We start from the raw sequence: 25,035 nt of genomic DNA, 5'->3' as shown, positions 1-25,035 counted from the left end.
AACCGCATAATCAATAACTTTGCAGAAAACAAAAAACAGAAACAGGACTTTGTACCTCTCTAAGAAGAAAAAAAAAAAAAAAAAAAAAAAAAAAAAAAAAACAGTTGCAAAACATCCATTCCCCCTGACTTTGGACATTCTGGGTCAATACCTCTGGTTATTGATTACTACCAGCCTACATCAATCTTTGACTACTGTTGTGGGCCTGGTTGAAATTGTTTTGGTTTATGGTTTTTGGTAGTTTTTTTTGGAAATGGAACATACATGAGAGAAAAGGTACAGATTTTTCCAGATACATGCATATGAAATTAAGAAAAAAAAAAAAATTGCATATAGTCATTGTAGTAATTTGTATAAGTTGTTTCTCTCATTAGTTGATTGATTGGTTAATTGAGTCAAATAAAACATTAAAAGCATAAAATGAAATTAAATTGAAAAAAGACGCACCATTTCCATTGTTCACTGGTTCTGTGGTTTCCCAGTTCATAGCCCTCTGAACAGCTTTCTTCCAGCGAGCATATCGCAGTTCACTCTCTGCACAAAGAAAAAAAAGAAACAAAAAAGTCAAGTTTCATCCGCAGCTTTATTTATGGTGTGTTCACAGGTTTTGCTTGATTAAAACTAACGCTGTGAATGATGCCGTCCAAACCTTGGTGAGCATACAACAAACGGATCGAGACCCCTGAAGAGGCGGCTCTCAGTCTGCTTCCAAACATACAGTGGACAAAAGACACCTCAACTAACCAAAACAGGAAGTGATGTCACACAATGCGACCTTAAAAGAGACCATAAAAAGGACAGAATGCTGAAGCATACCCTCCTTCTTGTCATAAGAACCATGTAACCATATTCTTATGCATTTTGTATCTTTAATTTCGCTATTAAAATAACTGCGTAATTCCTAAGAGGACTACAATGTTCAAATTTTTGGTTTTTCTATTTTCGGTCCAGATCAAAAGTGTGAACAATCCCTTAAGCATGAACACAATGTTGTGCTCTGCAAAAATCCATCAAGTTGTTCAGTACCGCATGTTGTTCACGTAATTTGCATTACTTATGATCTGGCGTGTGGTGCCCCCTAGATTCCATTACCCTCTGGGTTGATCTGAGGTTCATATTTTTCTGAAGTGACCTCCGAGAGATCTTCTGGATTTAGGCTCCACACACTGACCCCCTCAGCTGCTCCTGCTGCCATGGCAGCACCCAGAGCTGTGGTCTCAGGCATGGACGGCTTTACTGGAAATGCATACAAATGATCACATATCCGCCCATCTACAAGCAAGGTGTTAATTTACATCCTCATATAAAGATGAAAAAGTGCATCTTACCCACTGGGATGCACAGTATGTCGGCCTGCAGCTGCATCAGTAACCGGTTGGACGTCATGCCTCCATCAACCTGGAGCTGGGACAGATGAATACCACTGTCCTGGTTCATTGCATCCAGAATCTGAAACGAATGTGAGCATCCTTTAGCAGACTAAATCAAAAAGTTTATGTTTTTAATAGTAATTGATTTATGTGTAACAGTCAAAAAAAGCCCCGTTATCCTTAAGACTGTCCTTAAAAAATAAGTAAGGGATAATTTACAGCAAACTAACCCTGCAAAATAACCTCAAAATGGAGATCAGGAAATTAACTGGATAGCATTATCCTGCTTATTACGCATTAACACACAAGTCCTTGGACAACAGTTAATATTCATGAATCAGTTCTTTTATAATCATGTAGTGGCCAATTCATGAAGGAATACCTCTCGTGTTTGAAAGCAGACAGCTTCGAGTGCTGCAAAAGCCAAATGACTCCTATTGGTGAACTGTGTTAGACCACAGATGATTCTGTTGTAAGCCAAAAACAGAGGTTCAAATAGTAACTGGGCTTCAAATAATCAACATTCATTTTTCTCTGAAGTAATACTCATTCTCCTTGGGATTTAGTGTTTCTACATAGCTTACATAAAAAAAAAAAGATCTTTCCAATGGATGTATCAGTCACTAACCCTCTAGCGCTTGGTTCCCAGTATGGTGCATATAATCCAGAGAATGCAGGGACAAAATAACAGCCATATGATGTGCCAACTTCAGCAGCTAGTTTCTCTGGGGTTAAAAGTGAAATGTTAAAAACAAAATGAAACAAAATCTTGGCATTATGGTATAAATAAAACCTTGACAAAAACAAACCTAGCTCTGTAGAGGTTTGGATAATTCCGAGATTATCCTTTAGCCAACGTACAACTGCCCCTGCAATAGCCACTGAACCCTAGAAAAGAAACTCCAGTTGAGCAAGAGAGAAGTACCGGCTACTCCAAAAATAAATATAGAAATAAATAAATAATTATGAGAAATGAATAGGCTTTTCATGTTTTTGAGAATGGAATTAAATAGCTGCCACATAAACAAAACGTGTATTGCTTTGGTAAGAAATAATCTACCAGGAACATAATAATAATGTAATAAACCACGTCATCTTTCAGCAACATTACCTCTAGTGCATAGCAGGCCGGCTTGTCACGCCCTAGTTTATACGCGACCGTCGTCAGAAGTCCATGGTCCGACATTACAGGCTTCAAGATATTTACAAAGAATCAAAATGTAATTTAAATTAAATAAAAGCTTCAAGACATTTTTTAAAGTATGCTGAATACCTTTGTTCCTACGTTTTTAAGCAGGAAACAACCAGTCCCATAACTGTATATATACAAAAACAACAAACAAACGTAAGTTACACATTGTGATGAAAATGTTGTACAGGTGCACATTTTGCATGTTGAGAAATTAAGCTACGAAGAACTGAGATAGACAGATTTAAACAAAATCTTACGTATTTTTGGCTTGTCCATCCTTGAAACACATCTGTCCCACCAGTGCAGCAGACTGGTCCCCAAGACACTGTAAACACATTTAGAGTCACTTCAATAGACATCAGAAAGTATTTGTGAATTTCTGTATTATTTTTGAGAATCTTAAGACACCATTTTATTTGTATTATGGTCGATTGTTTGTCAAACTCAGAATAATTCATGACACAGTCTATTCTATTTAGTGCTGTCAAGCGATTAATCTCACTTAATCATTCAAAATGAACGTTTATGTAATATATATATATTAGTGTATATTGTGTATATTTATCCTGTACATAAATACATATTTAAGAAATATGTTTTATTTGTATATTAAATAAATTTATAATACACATATTATAAGCAAATATATACACATGTAAATTACATGTTACATTTTTTAAAAATATATATGGTCTAAAAACACCTAAAACCATTTTAATCTTTCCAAAAGAAATAAGTAAATAAATAAACAATCTTACCCCTGATATGGGGATCCCAGTTAAAGGGCCAGATTTCTGTATATAAAAAAAAACCGTAAAACATTAGGGGAAGAATGATTTAATATACAATTGAATGTAATAATTAACATGCATTTATACAGCCCCCTGCATAAAGCCAGAACTTGAGTCAGATTAATAATTATTATTTCTAATACTTTAGTGACGTGTGCATCTCTGCTGTGTGCTGCAAGTGGGCTCTACACATACTCCATAAAAAGAAGAAACAGTGACTAAGCACGTTAAAGACTGTAATAAGCTGCTTCATTTCATCACTGCAATTCAAAACTGTGTGGCTTCAGCCGTAGTGAATGAATAAAGAAAAAGGCGACAAAGAAGAAGACCATAACCAGAAAACTAAATGAAAAGGTTCCTAAACTCCAAGAGCTGTAGGAACAGGACAGGCAGTGCATTGGGTGTCAAGCCAAAACACAATGAAAAACAATGATAAGTTCACCATCCGGTACATTTCCAATAAGACCTTAACTCAGGAATAAAAAAAAAAAAAAAGCACTTACGACAAAATTATATGAAAGCATGTTTGCACTATATTGGAAATGCACCAACGTCTGTGATGACAACATGACAGCAAAGTTTTCCCAGACAAGGCAGCTAGAGATACTCACCAGATTAGAGCTGATTTTCTATCAGTCAGCCCAAAGAGATCACAGGACACAAAATATAATCATGATAAAACGGGACACACTAAAATCTCCAAAGGGTTAAATGTCTGCTCCACAGCAAAATTCAACTTTGGATGGAAAGATGTTATTGGAGTTGAGGATTGTGTATGTACAGTTAAAGAATAAACAGAGCAGTGTCTGTCAAACAGTAACTGAGCAAAGATCATTTCTCTCTCATCAATTTGTCACAACAGAATCCTACCAATGCATTATTATGTAACGGAAGTACAGAGAGAAATTCTCTCTTTGGGGTCCAACACTTACCATTAAACCATAAATCTCTGAGGAACTTCTCACTTTTGGCAGAATTTCCATTGGTATATCAAAATATCTGTTGTAAATGGAAGAAATACATTATGAATAAATCTTTAAAATTAATAAAGGCTGGAATACAATACACACCTTTCGCTCAGATTATTCCCCCATTTTTGCAGTTTGGTCACCAGTCTGCATATATTAGGCAGAGCTGACAGATTTTATGCAGAGGAAGAATAATAAAAAAAAAAGAAACAAAAAATAAATAAATATAAAATCATAGGGTATGATGTGCACAGACGCAGATTTTTAGCATCGGAGGATGTCTAATAAAATTACGTTTTGAGACGATTTTAGAGCATTATTGTTTTCCTTTATCAAGTGTCTCCTAACCTAGGTCTGGAATCCATGGTGGTGTTCATTGGCCAATACCTACTCATAAGGCCATTTGACTGACATGTCAAACAACCAATCACAGTTCAATTCGTTCAGCATCACTTTTTAGCGCTTTTTTTATAAAGTCCTGTAGAGTTCCACTTTTGTGTGTCATATGAGTCACACTAACGTTCCCTGGGTGTGACGTCAAGCACTGCGTATCTCCTAGCAATGAGGTGCATGTTTCTGAGTGAGTTTGTTATTTAGTGTTCCTCTGCAACCAATCATGTAATGTTTAGCATAGATTTTGAGTGTCATGTAGTGCATACCCGTTTAGAATACTCCAAACTCCTCTCATAATTTACTCAATATCATATCATTCCAAATGTACGAATCTTCAGATGAACTTAAACAAGTGAATTGAACCCTCAAAGGTTACGCCTCAAAAAACATGATGGTAATCCATATGACTCAAGCTTATGAACAAATATCCTCTGACACAAAAGGTGTAAGAAAAATATCCTATTTTAAAAGTTTTTAATCATTGCTTCCAGCCAACTGTCATATATGGGTTCAAGAGAGCATAGAGAAGCGTGACGCAAATGTGTTTTTTTAAGCTCATGTGAGAAGTAACACGAAAGCCATCCCTTCTCAGTGGAATTTCTCAACATGTGGATTTTACGCTTCACAAACATGCTGATATTTACACCCAAGTTATCCCAGATTTGACAGCTGGTCAAAAGTAAAAAACTATTTTAAAATGTTTTTGAAAAGTACCAACTCTCACACATACCTATAAGTTTGTTTCAGAAGACACAGATTTTTCAACTGAAGTAAAATAAATGAAAAAAGTCATTGGTGACAAAAGCGTGGGTAAACGATGATACAATTTAAAGTGCCTCTATTATGCCATTTCAAATATTGCCTTTCATGCAGTGTGTAATGTAGCTGTATGTGAATGTAATCAGTCTGCAAAGTTGTAAATTGTGCACAAGGAAAGTTATTGTTTCACTAAATAAAGATTTGACACTCTACAGCCTAAACGATTCTTTAGTAATTCGAACCCAATTTCTGTGATGGCTACATGTCATGTGGTAACATATTTGCATAATTCCTGCCTACGTTCTACAGAAACAACTAGACCCCGCCCACAAACACGTCATTTTACTGACTTCTCCAATTTTGCTGTATTTTAAATCAGGAAAATTAGGTGATATTAAAATGAGGTGATAAAGCATATTTTGAGAAAACAAGAGCATACCCAGCAGTCTTTTTGACATTTGCATATGCAAATAAGCTTTGGTTCCAAAAAATGTATATAAAAACTATGCACGCATGCAATTTTGTTCTTACTTGCAGAGCTCCGGATCCCAGTCCATTGTGTGAATATTGAAGAGCATTGTCCGGCTGGCATTGGTTACATCTGTGCAGTGAACACCTCCTTTCTTCCCCCCTGTCAGGCACTGAAAGTTAGGGGGTTACCACAAGTTAAACAAGTTAAAATATTTACATCATGAGCACTTCATACAGTGGTTTCAAACCACATTCCTGGAGTCCCCTCAACACCGAAAATTTCTTATGTAATTTTAGTCTAAAACATCCATTTCAGGTCTTATAATCTCATCCAATCAGCTGATGACATGAATAAGGTACGCTCGTTAAAAACAATGCATATAGAAATGTGATTGAGAACCATAAGAGCATCGGATTTCAATCCAATACAAAGTGCTTTAAGCTGATTTCTTATTCTAGCATTAAACAGAGAATCCTCACTGCCACTGCTCTTACCCAGATGAGCCAGGAATCCACGGTTCCAAACATGGCCCTGTGAGAGAGCACAGCTTCATGGACCTTCTCCACATTGTCCATCAGCCAGCGCAACTTCACTGCGCTGAAGTATGTGCTGATGGGTAGGCCAGTTTTGTGCTGTAGGAAATAAGAGTAAATAGTAAAATAAGTACTTATGTGCCAACTTTGTGTTCAATAACACGAATAAAAATATTTTTGTTCTGATTCATTTCTGCTTGAAAAAATTAAATCAGGGTGGGACAGGGCTAAAACAGCCAGACTTTAGCCAAAACTTCCTATTTTGGCATATTGAAAAGCGTTTAACATAATGGATTGTGAATGTAATTTCAGTCTTACTTGGAAACACAAGCACTCTCACCTTGAGATGGTTTTTGTTTCTGCCTGGAGTTTTGTTGATGAGCCTTTCTACTGTTGACTGGGTACGCAGATCAAGCCAAACTAAAACACAGCCAAATAATTGCTCATTTGTTTGGGTAATACTGGACAGTAATGAAGACATTTTTACTCGTATACTAAACAATGGTCAAATACAGACATGGACTAAAAAGTTGCCCTGTGGACTATATGGCACAAAGACAGCCCACCACACTACAGCATAACACACATAATCAGCTCATTACACACAGAGCAATTTTAACACCACTTAAAAGTCTTATTTAAAATAAAAACTTTTTTTGAATGACTGTCGTACTTATTTAAATTCAAATATGCCTATTCTTTTCTGATGGACATGACAAACAGAAGAATTTACACTCTGCTCTTTTCTACACATGCTTGCTGAAGTTTAATTACACCATAAAATCAGCCCATGGAACAAAAAGATTATATTAAATGTAGTGCAGAAGTCATGTGGACTGTCTTTATGGTGCTTGAAAATCCCTGCTCACCATCTCCTGTGGAACGGAGTGTAAAAATGATTTTATGTTTTATGAAATAACTGGTCCACATGGGTATGAATTGATGAATAAATTATACGAGATTGATAGCTTTTTTGGCAAATGAACCCTTTAACTAGATGCTTCCTTTTAAGCACAGACCTGAAAAGGACAAACCCAAAAAAAGACATGTGGAAAAAAAAAAAAAAAAAAAAAAAAAAAAAAAAAAAAGGCTACCACAAAAGCCAACATTCACTCTTTATCTTATGTCTGATATGCTGAAAATAGCTAGGATTCTTTTTCATTGCCCTCTCCAACAATCACAATAATTATACTGTGTGACAACTACACACTGAACAAAATTATAAACGCAACACTTGTTTTTGCCCCCAGTTTTCGTGAGCTGAACTTAAAAATCTAAGACTTTTTCTATGCACATAAGAGGCCTCTCTCTCAAAAAGATTCAGAAATCTGTGTTAGTGAGCACTTCTCCTTTGCCGAGGTAATCCATCCACCTCACAGCTGTGGCATATCAAGAAGCTGATTAGACAGCATGATTATTACACAGGCCACTCTAAAATGTGCAGTTTTTCCTGTACTGGGGGTGTCTCTGGGGGGGTCCAAAAACTAGTATCTGGTGTGACCACATCTCCTTCGCATAGAGTTGATCAGGTTGTAGAGTGGTTGGTCTAATGCTCTTCAATGGCTGTGTGAAGTTGCTGAATATTGGCAAGAACTGGAACATGCTGTCGTATACGTCGATCTAGAGCATCCCAAACAAGCTCAATGGGTGACAGGTCCAGTGAGTATGCTGGCCATGCAAGAACTGGGATGTTTTCAGCTTTCAGGAATTGTGTACAGATCATTGCAACATGTGGCAGTGTATTATTATGCTGCAATATGAGGTGATGGTCGTGGGTGAATGGCACAACAATGGACCTGGGCTGGGGTGGTTACACGTGGTCTGCGGTTATGAGGCCGATTGGATGTACTGCTAAATTCTCTGAAACTGCTTATGGTAGAGAAATGAACATTCAATTCACAGGAAACAGCACATCTGTGGCATTGCGCTGTGCGATAAAACAGCACATTTTAGAAAGGCCTTTTATTGTGGCCAGCCTAAGGCACACCTGTGTAATAATCATGCTGTCTAATCAGCATCTTGATATGCCACACCTGTGAGGTGGATGGGTTATCTCTGGAAAGGAGAAGTGCTCACTAACACAGATGTAAACAGACTTGTGATCGATATTTAAAAGAAATAGGCCTTGTGAGCATAGAAAAGTCTTTAATCTTTGAATTCAGCTCAAGGAAAAGGGACAGAGTGTTTCTAATTTTGTTCGGTGTATACGACATAAGATCGAGAAGCAAGACGTAAGCAGCTGAACATTCTTCAAGTGTTAAACGGCGCTATGCAGGATTTCTCTGCTTTGATTTGATTGGCCATTTAAATAATTTTGTCATTGTCGTTACACTGCTGCTCCAAGCACAGGCATGCATAATAGATTTTGACTCAAATTGACTCCCAGTGCTCCAGAAGGCCAGTCCACCCCTGGGAATATATCAAATGAAGGTAATAATACTTACCTATAGCATTATAAAGTGGTTCTCCCGTTTCCTTGTCCCAAACAAGGGTGGTTTCCCTCTGATTGGTCACACCAATAGCTGCAGACAGATTAAAACATGTGAAGAAATGAAAGCAAACAACCATGACCGTGAACAACAGGTGATCAGAGAAAGAAGTTGTCTTGTTACCTTTTATGTTCGAGATGTCAATGTTGAGCTGAGTCAGTTTCTCGCAGGTTCTGTCCATGCACTCGTACACAGACTGAAGAATCTCTTTAGGATCCTCCTCCACCCAGCTAAGGGAAGAGTTCATTTTTAATTGTTATAGTTTGATTATGGTCGTTTGTGTTTATGCTTGTTATAGTTAACTAAAACTAAAAACACAAACCATTTTGTTGTTTGATTAAACTTTAAGTGAAACAAGATAAAAGCTTCATTTCATACAAAATTTATAGAACTTTCTCATTTTTGCTTTATTTATAATCGTTCTACTAAAATAAGTAAAACTGAAATAAAATGTAAAACTACACGGATATTAAAAAACACAAAGAAATGACAAAAAAACAAAGTGCCTATAACTAATTAAAACTAAAATAAAAACGGCAAATATAAAATTAAAAACTACAACAGGATCTCAATGATACTAAAAATAACCCTGGTTTTCACTCCAACCAGCCACATGAAATTGGCATGATTCTTAAATATAGCACACTTGGCACAACTGAACACAGCTGACATCTTTGCCATCCATATGAATGGAAGAAATCATATTCAGCTCAACCAGAATAACAATATGAACCGATAGTGATCTTACGATGTTAATCACAAGTTGTACTTGTACTATATTGCATAATCCATTGCCCCTTTGAACCAGTGCGTGTCAACACAATGGACACAATACTCACCCCTCTTTAGGAAAGCTCTGTTTAATCTCAACCTGATGGTGACTGAGAAGCTCTGCTGTTTTTGCATTGAAAACCTACAATTAAAAAAACAAAGAACCTTTTGGTTATTGAAAAATCTTGCAAGTTTTTGATCATAAGAGAGTCCATTTTTAATAACAGAAAACTCTAATCTGCCCCAGTTCAACTTTCACTGGTAAAGAAACTCAAATGTTTCAGAAAGATTTGTCGCTGATGTTGAAAACCGGAATTTCCAACTATTAATTACAAAGGCATTAATCACAGCGTGTGACTTCATTCTGAGCATTTTCTGTTGAGTAACAATTCCAGCCACAACATTTTAACAATGAGGAATGTTGCTTTTTCAGGCCCTGGAATTACAAGTACACCCTCTTCAAACACAAATGTCTTCTCACTGGACACGCCAAGAAAATATATTGAACTGCGTTGTCCACTTTTAGTGCCACAGTCCTCTCAGATCTATGACTTACATCCCACAATCACCAACAGAGCAGAACAAGCAAGGTTTCTGAAGGGAAACTTAAGGAACTCAACTCCAACAGATCTCCACTGCTTTTTAAATCATTTTAACAATGACAACAAAAAAAGATTGAAGCTTGAATAACTAAAATACAAAAAAAAAAAAAAAAACATTTTTGAAACAGCAATTGAAAACTTTTTAGACCAGAAGAAAACACCTACATTATCTTTTGGAGAAACGGTCCTTTAAAAAGTTCAGATGTTCACACAAAAACATCCTAATCACTGCTCTCATTATTGTGGGAATTACAGTGTTTTAGGTAAACATTTGTACGTTGCAAATGCTGCTTGCATCCAAAAACTGTGTAACTGGATAAAACTGGGTACAGCGAGATGAATGACAGATTCGGAGTAGACAGAAGACTAAGCAGGATCGTCATTGCGCGAATGAGCAGGTTCACAACCTGGATGTAATCCACGTGGGTAACTGGCATGACAGAAGTCCAGCTGAACCGGCTCCGAAATATTTACCCGCACATGTCGGCAAGGGCACGGAGGACTCTCCAATCTTTGTCTCTATGCGAACCACTTGGGCTCCACCACAACATGAAGACAAGTCCTCAGGAGACGACTTACCAGAAAGCGTGTGGAACTCGTGCCTTGGTCGATAGCGGCTACGAGGGGGCCCAGCATGATCCTGTTAGACGATGCAGCCATTGTGCCGTTCATTGAATCAGTGAATGACCACAGCAGCCAGAAATATAAGACTGGACGCTGGCCTCGCCGCCTCGCGCTCCGCCCTTACTCCCGCTTTGACGTGAGCGAGGACGCGCCGCCGCACGTGATGACGTAAACACACGCCCCACTGCAGTAGGCGGGGTTTCCTATTAATAAACGTCAATGTGGCATACTCTATTTACCAAAAGGTATAACACGCTGGAATCTAAACTTTGGAGTTTCAACTTTTTATTATAGAGAAATGTAATAAAGTTTGTAATAAAACTGCACAGATGCGATAAATCATTTGATATTATGACGGGCATTATGGTTTTGTGATTAGTAAAGCGTTAACGTTTTACACATTTGCACATGATTCTAAATTACGTAAAAAAATTAAATTGAATATAAGATATAATGGAGTATTATTGCTGCTACATAACTTGAAAATTTAGAAGCGACCGCTTTTATTGTAAAGAGAGAGCTGCTGCGTGCGTTTGATGTTCCTCACTGCTGAGCACCAGACCCAGGGGTAAGGTTGGATGGAGAGCCAACTCCTCCCTTTTCCACCCCCTGATCCTAAACCCCACCCATCTCCACCCCCAAACCTACCAATCTCCACCCATTGATCCCTAAACCCACCCATCTCCACCCCCAAACCTACCAATCTCCACCCCAGATCCCTAAACCCACCCATCTCCACCCTATGTGGATCCAACCTCCTGCATCTTGTATTTTGAGTTTTCCAAAAGCCAACTATGGTTGCAAGTTCTGCTATTACCAATAGAGTTTAATAGAACTTACATTCATTAGCTCATTTTTACAATTCAAAATTCAGACAGTGCCATTTAGAACTGTATTTTCATATTCACAAAGTTTCATATTAAGAGCTTGCTTTTACCTCACCCCACATTGTTTTAGTGAGATCAGACCAAACCGACCCAATTTAGCACCCTGATTGTAAATCTATATCATAATAATAGTAGCCTAGTAATGATAATAATGTAAGACATTCATAAGCCTGTGTTCTGTTTATTCCCAATCTGTGTAGCCTATTCCAAAAAAACTGCACATGCCAACTATTTGGCACAACAATGGCATTTTGGATGATGGAGACTTGACATACTTGTGACTGTAGATCAGAGCAGGTATGAGCTTTATTTCTAAAAAAAAAATAATAATTGCTTATTTTTTAATAATTCATGCAAGTACATTTTACATTACATCCAATGCTACTTACAAAATGTGTTTGTGGAAGAAATGTGTTTTGCCACATTTATTAGGTCAACTGGAACCAGCAACACCACATGTACTAGTCTACATGTTACATTGTTAGAAGAATGGCATGATGGCAAGAATGCACCCAGATGCAGTCCATATCTAGATCAGATGTTCACCGCAGTCATTGACTTCACCGGGCCAGAAGAGAACCCACAACTGAGCCTGGCTTCTCCCAGGTTTTGTTTCTCCATTAGGAGTCACTAGTTGTTATCAGCTTGATTTTTTGCTTTCAGAAAGTGGAGAAAGGGATTCAAGGGCTTTTCTTCCATCCATATAGATAATATAAGCTCCTTTACATAGTGGGATCCCATTACTCTTTTTTTTTATTTCTGGCATTTGTGAACGAGGCACAGCACTTAATTCCCTCAAATCAGAATGAAACAAAGGTTTTTGAGCAAAAAAGTGCAATTCACAGTTTGTACTCACGGTGCTGCTATTGGTCTTCCACAGTAATTACAGTAATAGAGGCTCCGAGGAGTCTGGTCTGTGCAGTCAATGCCACTCTTTATTCTAGATAACTAGAAAAAAGCTGCTGGGCATGTTGAATGATTCACTCAAATGATTCAGTTTGACCGGAATAATGGGTAACATGAGTAGCGTATTTCACAAGCATCCAGTCAATCAAATGGCTGCATAAATCCGTCTAATATCCACATGAATGTGTAACTGCACTGCACTTTTTAATCAAATCAGACATTCTTTGGTTTAGCCAGTAATTAAAAAGCTGCTAGTGTGTAAAATTGAGTTTATAATATGTATTGCGCATTTTAAATGTCTATAGTTATTCACGGTGATTTTAATACTGCACACTGTAAAAAAAAGAAATTGCAGCTGTGTTGCTGGAATTCAACCACAACAAATATGGTAACATTTTAATTACCGTAATTTCATTAACTGATATAATGTTAATATACCAACTTATTAAAGTACTGAAATCAGTTTTGTACCTTTGAAACACAATGAGAACCACCAAACGCAGGTGGTGGTGAAAAAGTCACATGATGAACCAAATCCCATCACAAGCAGCTTGTAAATGTGAACATATATAGAAGACACACAAAGACTCATTCAACTAAAATATGCAATAAACATTACATGTAACACACAATCCTAATAAACATAACTGATATAGTTATTTTTATATAAGAAAGTGTGATTTTTTAAAGAAATTCTGGGAATTAACCATTTTTACTGCTAAAATCAGGGCCATTTTTTACAGAGCATGGGCTAATTCTTTCTTGCCTGCTGTTTGCCAAAAGTTAACTACCTTTTCTGGAAACGAGGAACATTAGCCTGTCTATTACTGTCTCTTGGCCCTTTAATTTCCAGACTGTTTTAGGCATTACTGTACATCTGAGAGAGAGCCAGCTGTTGTCACATCTTGTTTACAGAGGAGATCTACCCCAGCAGCTGACAAGCTCAAGGCATCATCCCTGCTCAATATGCTGGACTGTCAAACACTCATTTTCATATATAGCTATCCTCTTCATGCTAACTTCAGTGAGCAGTTATGCCGATTTTTTTGTAAGTATCTTAAATCAGAGAAGAAAAATGCATCGTAATAAATCTTACAGTGATTTTTTTCCAGTGCAAACATCTGAAAAGGTCCTATACATTTACTTGAGATGCAAAATGAAGATATGAAGTCTTGTTTTCTAAGAAATTCAACATAATCATCATATTTTGTTCCCTTTCAATTGACTTGGTCTTTATTTGACTTTGGTCTTAATCCTTCAAAGGATCTTTTTAGTTAGACACAATATTCTGTAAAAAAAGTAAAAACTGTTTTTTGTTTTTTTTTGCCGAGTTTATTTGACACTGATATTTTACATTAATTAAATCAACCCAATACAATAAATGCTTGTAAATGTGTCTAATTCAAATACTTTACCCAGCCGCATCAGCTTCATCAAGTTTCAGCAGCTTTTAATAGAATTAGGGATATTGACATAAATGCAGCAATTGATAATGATGGTGGACTGACACAAATACTGGGAGCAGGTTTCAGGAATTGAATAGAACATCAAAAAAAAAAAAAAAAAAAAATCACAGTCAGGATGCTCAGCAGGGTTTTCAGTCTCTGATGTTATTGGCTGTCAGAGCTCTCTGCACCTTTCTCATTCCTAGGCTGGCTGAGGAGCTCCTCTATTCGTCGAAGGTCATTTTCAGTGTCCTGATGTTTATCGCACTTCATTTCCCCAATGAGATCTTCTGTAAGCTTGAGACGAGCGTTCCTGTAATGAAGACATAAACTCAATTTTTGGTGACTAGTTTATCAATTCTGTCCAAGCATGAAAAGGTTTTCTTTTCCTGGTATCACTAACCATTCGGAGACTCTAAGCTCATGTAGCTCTCGTCTTCCTCGTTGTCTCTTTTCATACATGGTCTCGCCCCCCAGCTTCTGTAGACCAATGATTACAACTCCAGCCGGCAGCCTGTTATAATAATATAATTCAGTAATATCAGACGAGTTAGAGTGCTGCTGCCATGATGATATTTACAATAACAGCATTTATATACAGAATAACAACGCATTCTCATTTGAGTTAAAATGTTATTTTAATATGCGACGTATAATCAACAATAAAACAACTATATGCTAAGAATGTTTTTTTCGATAGCATATCTCAAGTGAGCAAAATGATAAATCCAAATGCTTTGACAGATGCATAATGTGCGACAAAATCTGTCACTGGCTCCACCATAAAACAAGTTGAATAAAGGCAAGTAAAGAGTCAGTAATTAAATTATAATAAAACAAATTCCAATTACCACACACGCACACACACACACACACACACACACACACACACACACACACACACACGCACACACACACGCGCACACATTCAATAGAATGTTCTTGCTAAGCACACACAGCATTCAAAAGAACAGAATATAATGTATAAATATAATATACTTAATAGTTATTAACCCTTATTAAAGCTAGGTAGGTTATTCAGTGTGAAGCAGATTTAACCAGTGACTTTCTCTTTTTATTTTGTTCCTTAATTAACATTAATGACTCATGACAGCAGCAGATATAATAACACTTTAAAATATTTATTTAAAAAAATAAAACTAAAATATACGTGCGTAATAGTTTCGGAATCTTAACGTATTTTTAAAGTATGTCTTTAAATCATTTTTTTGTTTGTTTTGTTTTTGTTAACAACAGTAAAACTGATGAAGTGCTCCACAATCTTTCACTGACCCATTTCCAAATCCAATAATAGCGAGCATGTTAGCGTGTAAAAGTCTTCACACTTTGTAGAGCACAATGTACTATGTATAGCCTTTTTTCACTTTATTGCACCAGACTGAGGCATTAAGGTCTGTCTGCTGGCACACTGTGTGCTCCAGGTGTGTGTTAAACAGCTGCTTCGAACTTCTAACTGCTAATGAGGGGAAAGAGGGAGAAAGTAATAATGAACCTAAAGCATAAACACATATAGCAGGAACGCTGAAAAAAAAGAATAAGCCGAAAAGAGCACAGCGCAGCTAACGGTTCTTCAGATCAAAGACTTCTGTTTAGCATATGGGTACCCCCGGTAATGAAACATGAAGAAAGAAAAGAGGAGGACTGGAGGAACAAAAGGGGGGAAGGGAAGTGTTTTGGCTGGGGGATGCAGATGTAAGACAGAGGGTTACAGGGAAGGCCACAGCTGACTGACAGAACACCCTCGGAGAGGGAGGGAGATGCTAGTGTGAGGGGGCAAAGAGTGCAGTGTTGCTCCAGGGTACACACATCTCTCCGGGGAGAGCAGCAGAGCTGACACACACACACACACACACACACACACTCTCTCTGTTCCACTCACCCCAGTACAGCTCCTATGGCCGTACCAGCCAGCAGCCCTCCAAGTCCCAGACTCATCCGAAACACTCCTCCTGTGAGAGCTGAACACAAACACTGTCATCGTACCCTGTCATCTTGAGCAGAAATATTTTAAAATCACTTAACTAGGCACAGACACAGGCCTACTAAAGCGCCATCACCCAGGAGTTCGTGAACTTACCGCCTGCAACAGCAAAATGACTCAGAGAATTTTTGTCCCTGTACACTGTCAATCCAGTACTTACAGTACTGTAAAAAAAAAAAAGAAGTGTTTTTCATGATTTCGGAAATCTGATATGCTATTCATTTTCCTGCAGCAACAATCTGCAGTTCTAATATGCAGTATAGCTCTAAACCTATTGTCCTAACACATTCTGCATATATTTCTGAAAAACACAAAAGTGCTGTTGAAATAATGCTGCTGTTGAAAGGTAGTTTTTAATTTTTTTAACCACCCTTTCAGCCTTAAAAACATCACAGTAATCCCCATAAAACACACACCTTACATCAGTCCTTCAAATAAAACCTTGTGAAATGAAAAGCTGCATGTTCGTGAGATACATATTCATCAAGATGTCACTTCTGAATCAGAAGTCCATGCCCCTGTCGTCTGAACAAATACAGCAAAACCAACATTTATTCAGACACCTTAAGCATTTCTCACATTATCACAGTTTATATGCTGTATTTTAGGTAATAAAATATTACAAAATCAAATGTTAAACTGTGTCAGACCAAATTCATCGTGATAAATGCTAGATAACTTTGAATGCATAGAGGTATGTAACATAACTCGGTCAGGACAAAATCTGAAATCTAATTTTTGGTCTCAAATTCTAATCACACTGCATATGGGTGGATTTTGATATAAGACGACAACAGGGGATGGACTTTTTCAACTGGAGCAAGTCATATTATGAATTATGGGGTTGTATTTTAGCCATAAGCAATGGTTTGAAGTTAAATTCCTAATGAAAACTTAATTTAATGTAATTGATGGACTGGAGTCATGTGGATCACTGTGATGAATCTCATTCCCATTCACTGCAGAGGACGCTTTGCTAAGCTCATGATATAATGCTAAATATCTCCAAATCTGTTCTGAGCTGAGGGCGAGTACATTTAAAGCAAATGTTCATTTTTAGGTGAACAAGTTAACGTTTCACAATATATCTAAACGTACTTAAACATAGTCACGAAAGCTGCTACCCTCCAACTCCACCTCCAGCCAAAGCGCACAAACCCACGAATAGCTGCATTATGGACTGAACGCTAGGGAGACAAAAATAAAACATTATTTCACCCCCATAAAATAATAATGTGCTTTTCTGAGCTGTACGAAATATAAAAACAAAAGTCAATTCATGCATCAAAAACCATACTTTCAAGTACTAAAGTATACTGATGCATTAATGGGCAGATGTGAATAAATATCTTTTGCAAGACAAAAAAAGACACATTTGATGCATATATTTTCGGTTCTTTTTGCCTTACCACTGCATCCATCCTGTTTTGGTAAATTTCAGCCTGGCTGATCTGAATGAATCTCTCGCGGGCATGTCTTGCTCCTGGAAGGCCTCCATAGACCATCCCAACCAGAGCTGCAGCAACGCCACTTTTTATTATATTCCTTAACTCTTCTGAGTACATCTGCCCCTCGCTGTGTGGAAAGCAGATCAGAATCAAAGAGAGGCCCACAAATGTCCTACAGAAGGTATCTCTGATACTGTGTGCTACAAATATGGCGTATGAACTGGCCGTGATTAATAAAATCTCATATCACGTGTATCAAACAAGGCCGGCGAAAGGCAAAGAACTACAAATTTAAACTCCCATTAGAACAGCAGAGCAAGGCAAAAGTGCGTTACGTATTGCATACACTTTATTGATACTTACTCCCTGTAGAAAAGATCTTTGATACGATCCCATCCCGTGTCAGGGAACTCCGGTTTACCTAGGTGCCGTGGTGAGGTCTGTGTGGAGGCACCATCAGACGCATGGACCCTAGGAAGAGCGGACCCCAGAAGACTCAGATGTGAGCCCTCAAGTCCATGTGCATCTGCCCCCCCACATGTGGGTGACGAATCCCGTCGGCCTGCAGTACGCATCAACAAGCTGTTCAATCACAGAAACACAAGGCCAGAGGTATAGGAGCGTGTTTAGGCATGTTCATCCACACTGACACGGATGCCCTATGGTTAGACGACAGAATCGCACAGACAGGCTGAATTTAACACCTGAAGCAACACAGCTGTCAAAATCAGTGTCTGCATCACAGAGAAATAAATTACACGAGCTTGTTTTCACAGGATTAAAAACAACAACAACTAATTGCCACTTTTATACGGACTTTATTCACACACATACAGTATATATATTTGGAAAATATTTACATATATTTATATTTTATATTAATATTTTATACAGCACTAATATTTTAGGGAATTGTAACCTCCCTGGTGAAAAACAATATACTAAAATGTATTTAAAACACATTGATTTTGTGCTAAGTACACTACAAACACATTTAATGTGCATAAAAATTCCCTGCAATTACACTAGTACTAGTACACTATGCTAGTATACTAAACTAGTATACTTAGAACGCTAAATAGAAACAACTAAATTTGTGCTTAATGCACTAGTAGTGCTGAGGTCTAACTAAAGATACACTGCTTAAACTATATAGCAATATTGCTGGTATACTTCAGCTACACTTTAAATATCTTGCCATTAAAGACGTTATTAACAGTTTTGGGCAAATGATGGAATTCGGTATGTTAAGACATTAAAATATGTGCGTTGTGCAATAAAGAACTTTTTACGTAACGTTTAATTATAATTTGACATCAGTATGTCTTAAGTAATATGTCAGCAAATATGATAATGGATTTAAAGTATTATTAGTATAAAAAGTAAATTAAATAAATTACAGCATAGGTCTTTTTACCTAGGGTTTTAATCTCACAGTTCTGTCATTTTCTATAAAGACACAGTTGTACATGCGAAGACTCCCATAAAATCAGAATTAAACCACAGGCAATATATTAAATGCATATTAAAAGTGTGTGTAACGAAGCACAAAATGATATTCTACTTTCTCAATAAGCAGAATCCTAGACTAGTACTCTGAATTACTGCGTATATTTTACAGCATGTAACGCTTTAGCATATGGCTGCTAAAATGCCCCCCAAAAACAGCTTTTTCCCACAGTGAATGGTAACAGACATTCAAAAACAAATTAGATATGGACAAATAGTCCTAAAACCCGCCATGTCTCACCTGCTTTTATTCAACGCTCCTTCACGGACCAGCACAATGTCAACATGTTTCACTTCCTTTACACAACGGTCCAGCTGCGCCACCTAGTGCTGGAGGACCCGAATAATTCATCTAGACTTCTACATCTACGTCTCGTGCACGTTATACATCAAATCAGTCAAATCATAAAAGAATAAAGAAAAACTACTTTTATTGTTCAGGATGACCTTTATTGAAACACTGAAAAATTAAATCTACAGACAAGATGACAAAAAAAAATTACCTACTGGAATACTAGAACATATTCAACATCTCAGTATCAAATCAGCTACGCTTACATTCAAACAATCCTCTAGTGGCACTTAAGTGTTAAATCAAAATGAATGTCAATACTTTACCAACACTGTTTTACTGAGGTTTTGCTGGTATTGTTCCAACGATTAAAAATGGTAAAAATAGTTTTTACCAAAATCACCATCATCCAGTTCCAGAGAATTTTTACTACAAAAAACCATTCTGCACTTGATCAAAGTAATCTGTTAACATCACTTCGTGTAATAAACATATTGAATGTGTTCTTATGACCTAGACGGCAGGACCTGGCTTGACTTATGACACTTTAAATAACTAGTCCCTAACTATTCGGCTGAAATAAACCGTTAGTCTGCAAAGGAAAAATAACTTTCATAACTTTCAACAGGGGGAAAAAGACGTGCTGCTTAAACAGTAACAACTCCACTAAGACCAGGATGAAGCGGTTGAGTTTTAAGCTAACAGGATTGCTTTGTGCTACACCCGCATCAGATTTAACAGCACATTTCAAACGGACTTCTCATGACCATAAAGATTTGTGTTGAGTCCGATGAATGCTATGAAGACACCAGGCATATTTTAGCTATGTGATATTTCTGACATCCAGAGGATGAGGGTCTGCTTTTTTTAATAAGGCAGAACACTTAACTGATTTTGAAACATTTCAACCTTTGAAGCAATACAGACAGTCTTATGAGACATTTGGCAGAATTCAATGGATTGACTACACAGAGCTGCCTTTAAACCCTCTTTTCAGCTTGTTAAGATCAGTTTAAATGAAAAGCAACAGTCAAGGGAAACAAATCGAGGGTGGTCTCCCGTGTTATGATTTCCTCAGGTCAGAGTTCAGATCTGCTGCCTCTGTGGATGATCTGATTGTAATTAGATTTTCTCTTGGGTTTGTATTTGAGCAGTTTGCTGAAGTCAACCAGTAGATTCTCCCAGTAACAAGACACATCCTCCATACGGAGATGATCCAAAATAAAGTTCTGGCCCCTAAAGAAGTAAATATTAGTATCAGGACAATGTACGACATGGGTAGTTTAGTCAAAAATGAAAACGCTATGATAATAAGGATCATTTACCCATCAACGTTGTTGCTAAACTATATGCAGCCTTTTCTTCTGCGAAAAGTTACAGTTACAATACTGGTAACCCAACTGTTTGCTTTACCACTGACTTTAATTATATGAACAAGACAGACACTAAAACAGCTTCTATCTTCTTTTATATTCCAGAAAAAAAGCCACACGCGTTTGGAACAACGTGAAGGTGTGTGAACGTTGACAGAAATGTATTTTTATGAATCTCATATAAGCTATATATACCTGAAAAACTAAAATAAAGGATAAACCCATGAAAAGATTGTTACCTTATAGCAATTTCTTGGGCTACAGCATCATTTTCTTTCACAAACTGAAGCAGCTCTCTAAAAAACAGGAAGAAAACAGTTTAGAGCTGTTCTCATTAACACTAGAAACACTATCTTGTTTTATGTTAATTACTTTCACGGTTCTGGAAAAACACATTTCAGCTGAGGACGCTATACAGATTATATTTACAATGTATTGCATGTGTTGTCATACATGTAAGAATAGAATTGTCATTTTGATTGCTCAAGGTCTTGACATTTTACATAGAAATACAAAAGCAGCATACTTTTGTGAAATGCTAAGCGCAAACTTATATTTGAACCCTTTCTCATTGTTACTAGGCCCATAATTAAAGCTTCGCAAAAGTGTGAATTGAGAGAATGGCTTGCATGTGCATGGAAAACAAAGATAAATGTTCCAATTTAGTAAAGTATTTTATTCTGCAAAAGCAACAAACTTCACCTCCAACGGCTAACAATTAAAAGCACAGAACGTAAAACACTTACGATAAAGAAAAGGGGGATGTAGGAGATGTGTACGTTACCTCAGATCAGACAAGTCCTGTTTGACAGGAATGTAGTGAACCCAAGGCTTGAGCTGAGGGTAGAAGAACTCAAGCCAGTCCTCTCCAACGTGAAAAACCAATGACCCACACAGGAACAGATGCTTCAAACGGAAGCTAGCAGCCACTCCTCTGAAGTTAAAAAGGTATCTGAGGAATAAAGAGAACAAAATGTCTAAAAGCTGGCTCAGTGCTAATGCAAAAGGAGAATGGAGACAGTTCTTACTTGTATTCACAGTGCTCAACTAGAGGGATTTCTCTGGCTGGAGGTCTACCCAGAGTGTCCTGAGGAACAACAACAAAACTAAATAGTACTTCTGATATTACAAAGTCTAGAGCAGAAAGATAACCGATAAACTGACCCATACGCCTCCGCTGTCCTCTGAAGCGGATTGATATGTTTTTGTAACAAAAATAGAATTGTTTTTTAAATTATAACCAAAATGACTGACTTCCGTCACCGGCCGTATACACGTCCCTGAGACCTCCGGCTTCTTGGCTGACCTCTGACTCGATGTATGACGCAGCGTATATTTAAATAAAAAGTGTGTCGTTTTCTGATGTAGTACTTGTACATATATCTGATTTACGGAGCTTCAAAATCATGGATGAGCCTCTGACTGTGCTCGTCTGAAAGAAGAAAGTCATATACACCTAGGATGGCTTGCGGGTAGATTATGTTGTAATTTTCATTCTTGGGTGAACTATTACTTTAAGTGCCTTTTAGGCCCCAACTAAACAAAACAAAGACAACAGCAGCAAGGCAACCAAAAGCAAGGCTCAGTCAAGGGACCAGATCACAAACGAATAGCATGAAACTGATGAATGATGCCTTTTATGCGTTAAATGAGGATAAACAAACCTTCTCTGACTTCCAGGCCTGGTTCTTGGTGTACTCAGCATCCACGAGGTCAGGGGCTTCTCTTGAGAGAAGGATCAGAGGGTCCCTTTCTGAACTTGTCCTACAAATATTGGCAAAACTGATCAGCTTATGATAAAAAGAACACTGCATTTAACTGTATGTTGGAGACACAACTGACCTAGAGCCTCTAAAGAATCCTTTTGGATTTTTCTTCTTCCAGGGCCATTGAGCAGCTGATCTGAAGAGTGTGAACTAAACATTAGAAAATATACATAATGGCCTGAAATCCACTGTAATGTAGCAGACCTTCTGTATACCATCAAGCATTCTTAAATCTTTGCTACCCACTTTTTCAGGTCATCCCTCATGAGGTCCCACCGGCCCAGTCCAGTGGGGTAAATGGGCCATACAGCAGGACCTCCCTCCCAAAACGTCCACGCAGGATACATGATGTCCTGGTAGTCTGCTGTCTAATCAAAAAGTATAACTATAATGTTAATATACATTCAATTAGCGCTTCATTTTGTTTTGGAAAAAAAATAAACCAAACACTTTTTGAATGTTTGAGTCTGTCAGCTGTCTGTCAAATGTTACCTGTCTTGATATAATGAATCAGCATATACCATGCTCTTATTTTCCATACAATCAAATTAGTACATTGTTTAGTGGCACTACACACCTTACTGAAAGAAAGTACAGGCAAGGCTGGCTGAACCCATCCAGGCACCTGTGGATAGTCACGCACATTGATAACCACCTCCAAATCTGGCAACCGGTTAATCACTTTTAGGATGAAGTGCTCAACACCACTGCATCTGCAAATAATGGATACGTCTGAAATGTAAAATCTGTACGCACACAACAGGATCACGGTTTTATAACAACAATAACAACAATGTATATTTCTCCAACCTTGCTGGAAACATGCAGCTTTGTTCTCTGTACAAGTTGTTGCCGATGATCTGGTAGTGAGTACCGACACCTCTGTGGACTGTGTCTGCCATCAGCCCCTCAGATATGCCATTTTTAAACGGCCTGAGGTCATCTCTCAGGACACTGCAATCAAGATCAATCATTTTTCAATCATTTTTATTTATATAGCGCTTTTAACAACACAGGTTGCATCAAAGCACTGTAAAGAGTGATGGAGAAAGTCTACATTATACAGCTGCATGCATCTGCAGTGTGTGTATTCTTAGGGAAGATCTACTACGAACAAGGGCTACTTTAGAAACTGACCTGAGATGACAGCTGCAGTTCTCCTGACTGCATGGCTGGTAATTATTTGCGGCCTCTGTGATCTTTCTGATGAATGACTGAGAGAGTTTGGCTGACGGAAAGCAAGAGGAAAAAAATCTTTCAAAAACAACAAACTTGATTCATTCAGTATTTTTTTTCCTATACAAACAGATTGTTCACAAATAGTAAGACATACAGTATTATTTAAAACAGAGTTCTTGCAGGTTTTATGAAGGTAAATTTAAGACCAAGGAATAAATTAACTGGAACACAATACATCACTGGGGTCTCTAAATTTAAATAATATATAATACATAAAAAAATTTAAAATGCAATTTGCAACTGATCTCCTTTACTGTTTACGTATTTTAGTTTTTTTTTTTTCCAGTGTAATGTCTTAATCATGACAAGAAACAATTTGTTCTCTGAGAAATTGATCAAAATGATCAAGTTTAATAAACTCACATAAGCACAAACTCACATTTGGTCCTCAGAAAACAAGACTTCACATAATTAATTCGCATCACAAGCAAACAAATATTAATTTAATACTTTTTTATTGCAAAAATAGACAAAAATCCCGAGAAAGATGTTTTTTGTAATGAATAAAACGTTTAATGCTCTGACTTTCTGAACTGAAGATTTCCTGGGTCAGATTTGCTGGGTCTTAACTCCGCTAATGCTAAAGACTACAGCAATCTACAGCATTAAGAGTCAGATGAGAAATTTAAACGAGACCCAACCAAAGGCAGAAATTCGTCAGCCTCAGACCAAAATTCAGTAAGTTCTCACCATTATCTGAACGACACAATTCAACTCCATTCAGCAGAAGGATAAAAGACGGCACGAGCAGCCATGGCAGCTCCATTTTTCTGCATCCATTAAGCGTGACTGGCTCGATCTGAGGAGAAGTCGATGAATGTACTAGTACGGTCTGAAACTGAAAAGTCCCCGCTTTGACATGAAAGCTAGTAAACATAATATATTATTTTAATGGATCTCTAACCTTTGGAATAACTAGGGAATTTTTTGTACAGTAATCATGCTGCCCTTACTGACAGACGCTGTAAGGATGAGAGAACAGTTCCTCAGGGAACTGTTACATAGCCTCATTACTGCTGTTGCATTATTAACATAAATGTTGTACTTTAATGCCCTGATCTCAGACTACACTTAAAAAACAGCCTTCTTAAAAGGTAATTACAACCTAAAAGTCAGTGGTGTAGTGCAGTCTGACTGCGCTGTTGCTATATTGTGAGGTGATTTCCTTTCATATTCCTCTCTCTGTAAATATGCTTCTGTACTT

General features: G+C 37.5%; 3 protein-coding genes across 15 annotated transcripts in view; all 3 read right to left on the bottom strand.

The window, feature by feature from the left end:
- gk (glycerol kinase) overlaps nucleotides 1-11,096 on the bottom strand; it is a 13,118-nt gene extending 2,022 nt beyond the window's left edge. For 3 of the 13 annotated variants that reach the window (XM_043244445.1, XM_043244446.1, XM_043244449.1), the window contains exons 1-19: nucleotides 10,920-11,095; nucleotides 9,807-9,880; nucleotides 9,091-9,197; nucleotides 8,923-9,000; nucleotides 6,819-6,898; nucleotides 6,440-6,577; nucleotides 6,005-6,114; nucleotides 4,286-4,352; nucleotides 3,965-3,982; nucleotides 3,321-3,356; nucleotides 2,820-2,887; nucleotides 2,644-2,686; nucleotides 2,482-2,562; nucleotides 2,180-2,258; nucleotides 1,999-2,095; nucleotides 1,753-1,837; nucleotides 1,329-1,449; nucleotides 1,093-1,236; nucleotides 448-534 (exon numbers count right to left, since the gene is read on the bottom strand). In XM_043244445.1, the coding sequence (XP_043100380.1) occupies nucleotides 448-534; nucleotides 1,093-1,236; nucleotides 1,329-1,449; nucleotides 1,753-1,837; nucleotides 1,999-2,095; nucleotides 2,180-2,258; nucleotides 2,482-2,562; nucleotides 2,644-2,686; nucleotides 2,820-2,887; nucleotides 3,321-3,356; nucleotides 3,965-3,982; nucleotides 4,286-4,352; nucleotides 6,005-6,114; nucleotides 6,440-6,577; nucleotides 6,819-6,898; nucleotides 8,923-9,000; nucleotides 9,091-9,197; nucleotides 9,807-9,880; nucleotides 10,920-11,012 (1,606 nt within the window). In that variant the 5' untranslated portion in view covers nucleotides 11,013-11,095. Of the gene's footprint in view, nucleotides 1-447; nucleotides 1,237-1,328; nucleotides 1,450-1,752; nucleotides 1,838-1,998; nucleotides 2,096-2,179; nucleotides 2,259-2,481; nucleotides 2,563-2,643; nucleotides 2,687-2,819; nucleotides 2,888-3,320; nucleotides 3,357-3,964; nucleotides 3,983-4,285; nucleotides 4,353-6,004; nucleotides 6,115-6,439; nucleotides 6,578-6,818; nucleotides 6,899-8,922; nucleotides 9,001-9,090; nucleotides 9,198-9,806; nucleotides 9,881-10,919 lie in introns of all 13 variants that reach the window. The other 10 variants (XR_006251358.1, XR_006251359.1, XM_043244451.1 and 7 more) reach the window with 8 other exon arrangements.
- Nucleotides 11,097-14,062: 2,966 nt separating this feature from the next.
- Nucleotides 14,063-19,474, bottom strand: timmdc1 (translocase of inner mitochondrial membrane domain containing 1). The gene is made up of 8 exons (XM_043245586.1): nucleotides 19,403-19,474; nucleotides 18,016-18,234; nucleotides 17,614-17,779; nucleotides 17,303-17,391; nucleotides 16,301-16,368; nucleotides 16,103-16,181; nucleotides 14,606-14,716; nucleotides 14,063-14,515 (listed from the first exon to the last, which is right to left on the bottom strand). Exons 2-8 carry the CDS (start codon nucleotides 18,225-18,227, stop codon nucleotides 14,368-14,370), a joined length of 873 nt encoding a protein of 290 aa, XP_043101521.1. The 5' UTR covers nucleotides 18,228-18,234; nucleotides 19,403-19,474; the 3' UTR covers nucleotides 14,063-14,367.
- Nucleotides 19,475-19,589: 115 nt separating this feature from the next.
- poglut1 (protein O-glucosyltransferase 1) lies at nucleotides 19,590-24,699 on the bottom strand. Its single transcript, XM_043245585.1, has 11 exons — nucleotides 24,522-24,699; nucleotides 23,730-23,820; nucleotides 23,403-23,546; nucleotides 23,170-23,305; nucleotides 22,839-22,960; nucleotides 22,669-22,728; nucleotides 22,491-22,590; nucleotides 21,855-21,913; nucleotides 21,611-21,778; nucleotides 21,066-21,122; nucleotides 19,590-20,689 (listed from the first exon to the last, which is right to left on the bottom strand). The coding sequence occupies exons 1-11, from the start codon at nucleotides 24,595-24,597 to the stop codon at nucleotides 20,533-20,535; spliced, it is 1,170 nt and encodes a 389-aa protein (XP_043101520.1). The 5' UTR covers nucleotides 24,598-24,699; the 3' UTR covers nucleotides 19,590-20,532.
- Between the last annotated feature and the right edge of the window lie 336 nt (nucleotides 24,700-25,035).

Source organism: Puntigrus tetrazona, chromosome 7 (genome assembly GCF_018831695.1).
Source record: "Puntigrus tetrazona isolate hp1 chromosome 7, ASM1883169v1, whole genome shotgun sequence".
NCBI classification, from domain to species: domain Eukaryota; kingdom Metazoa; phylum Chordata; class Actinopteri; order Cypriniformes; family Cyprinidae; genus Puntigrus; species Puntigrus tetrazona.
Note: the sequence above shows the minus strand (reverse complement) of the source record. Positions and strands in the feature narration are given on the sequence as shown.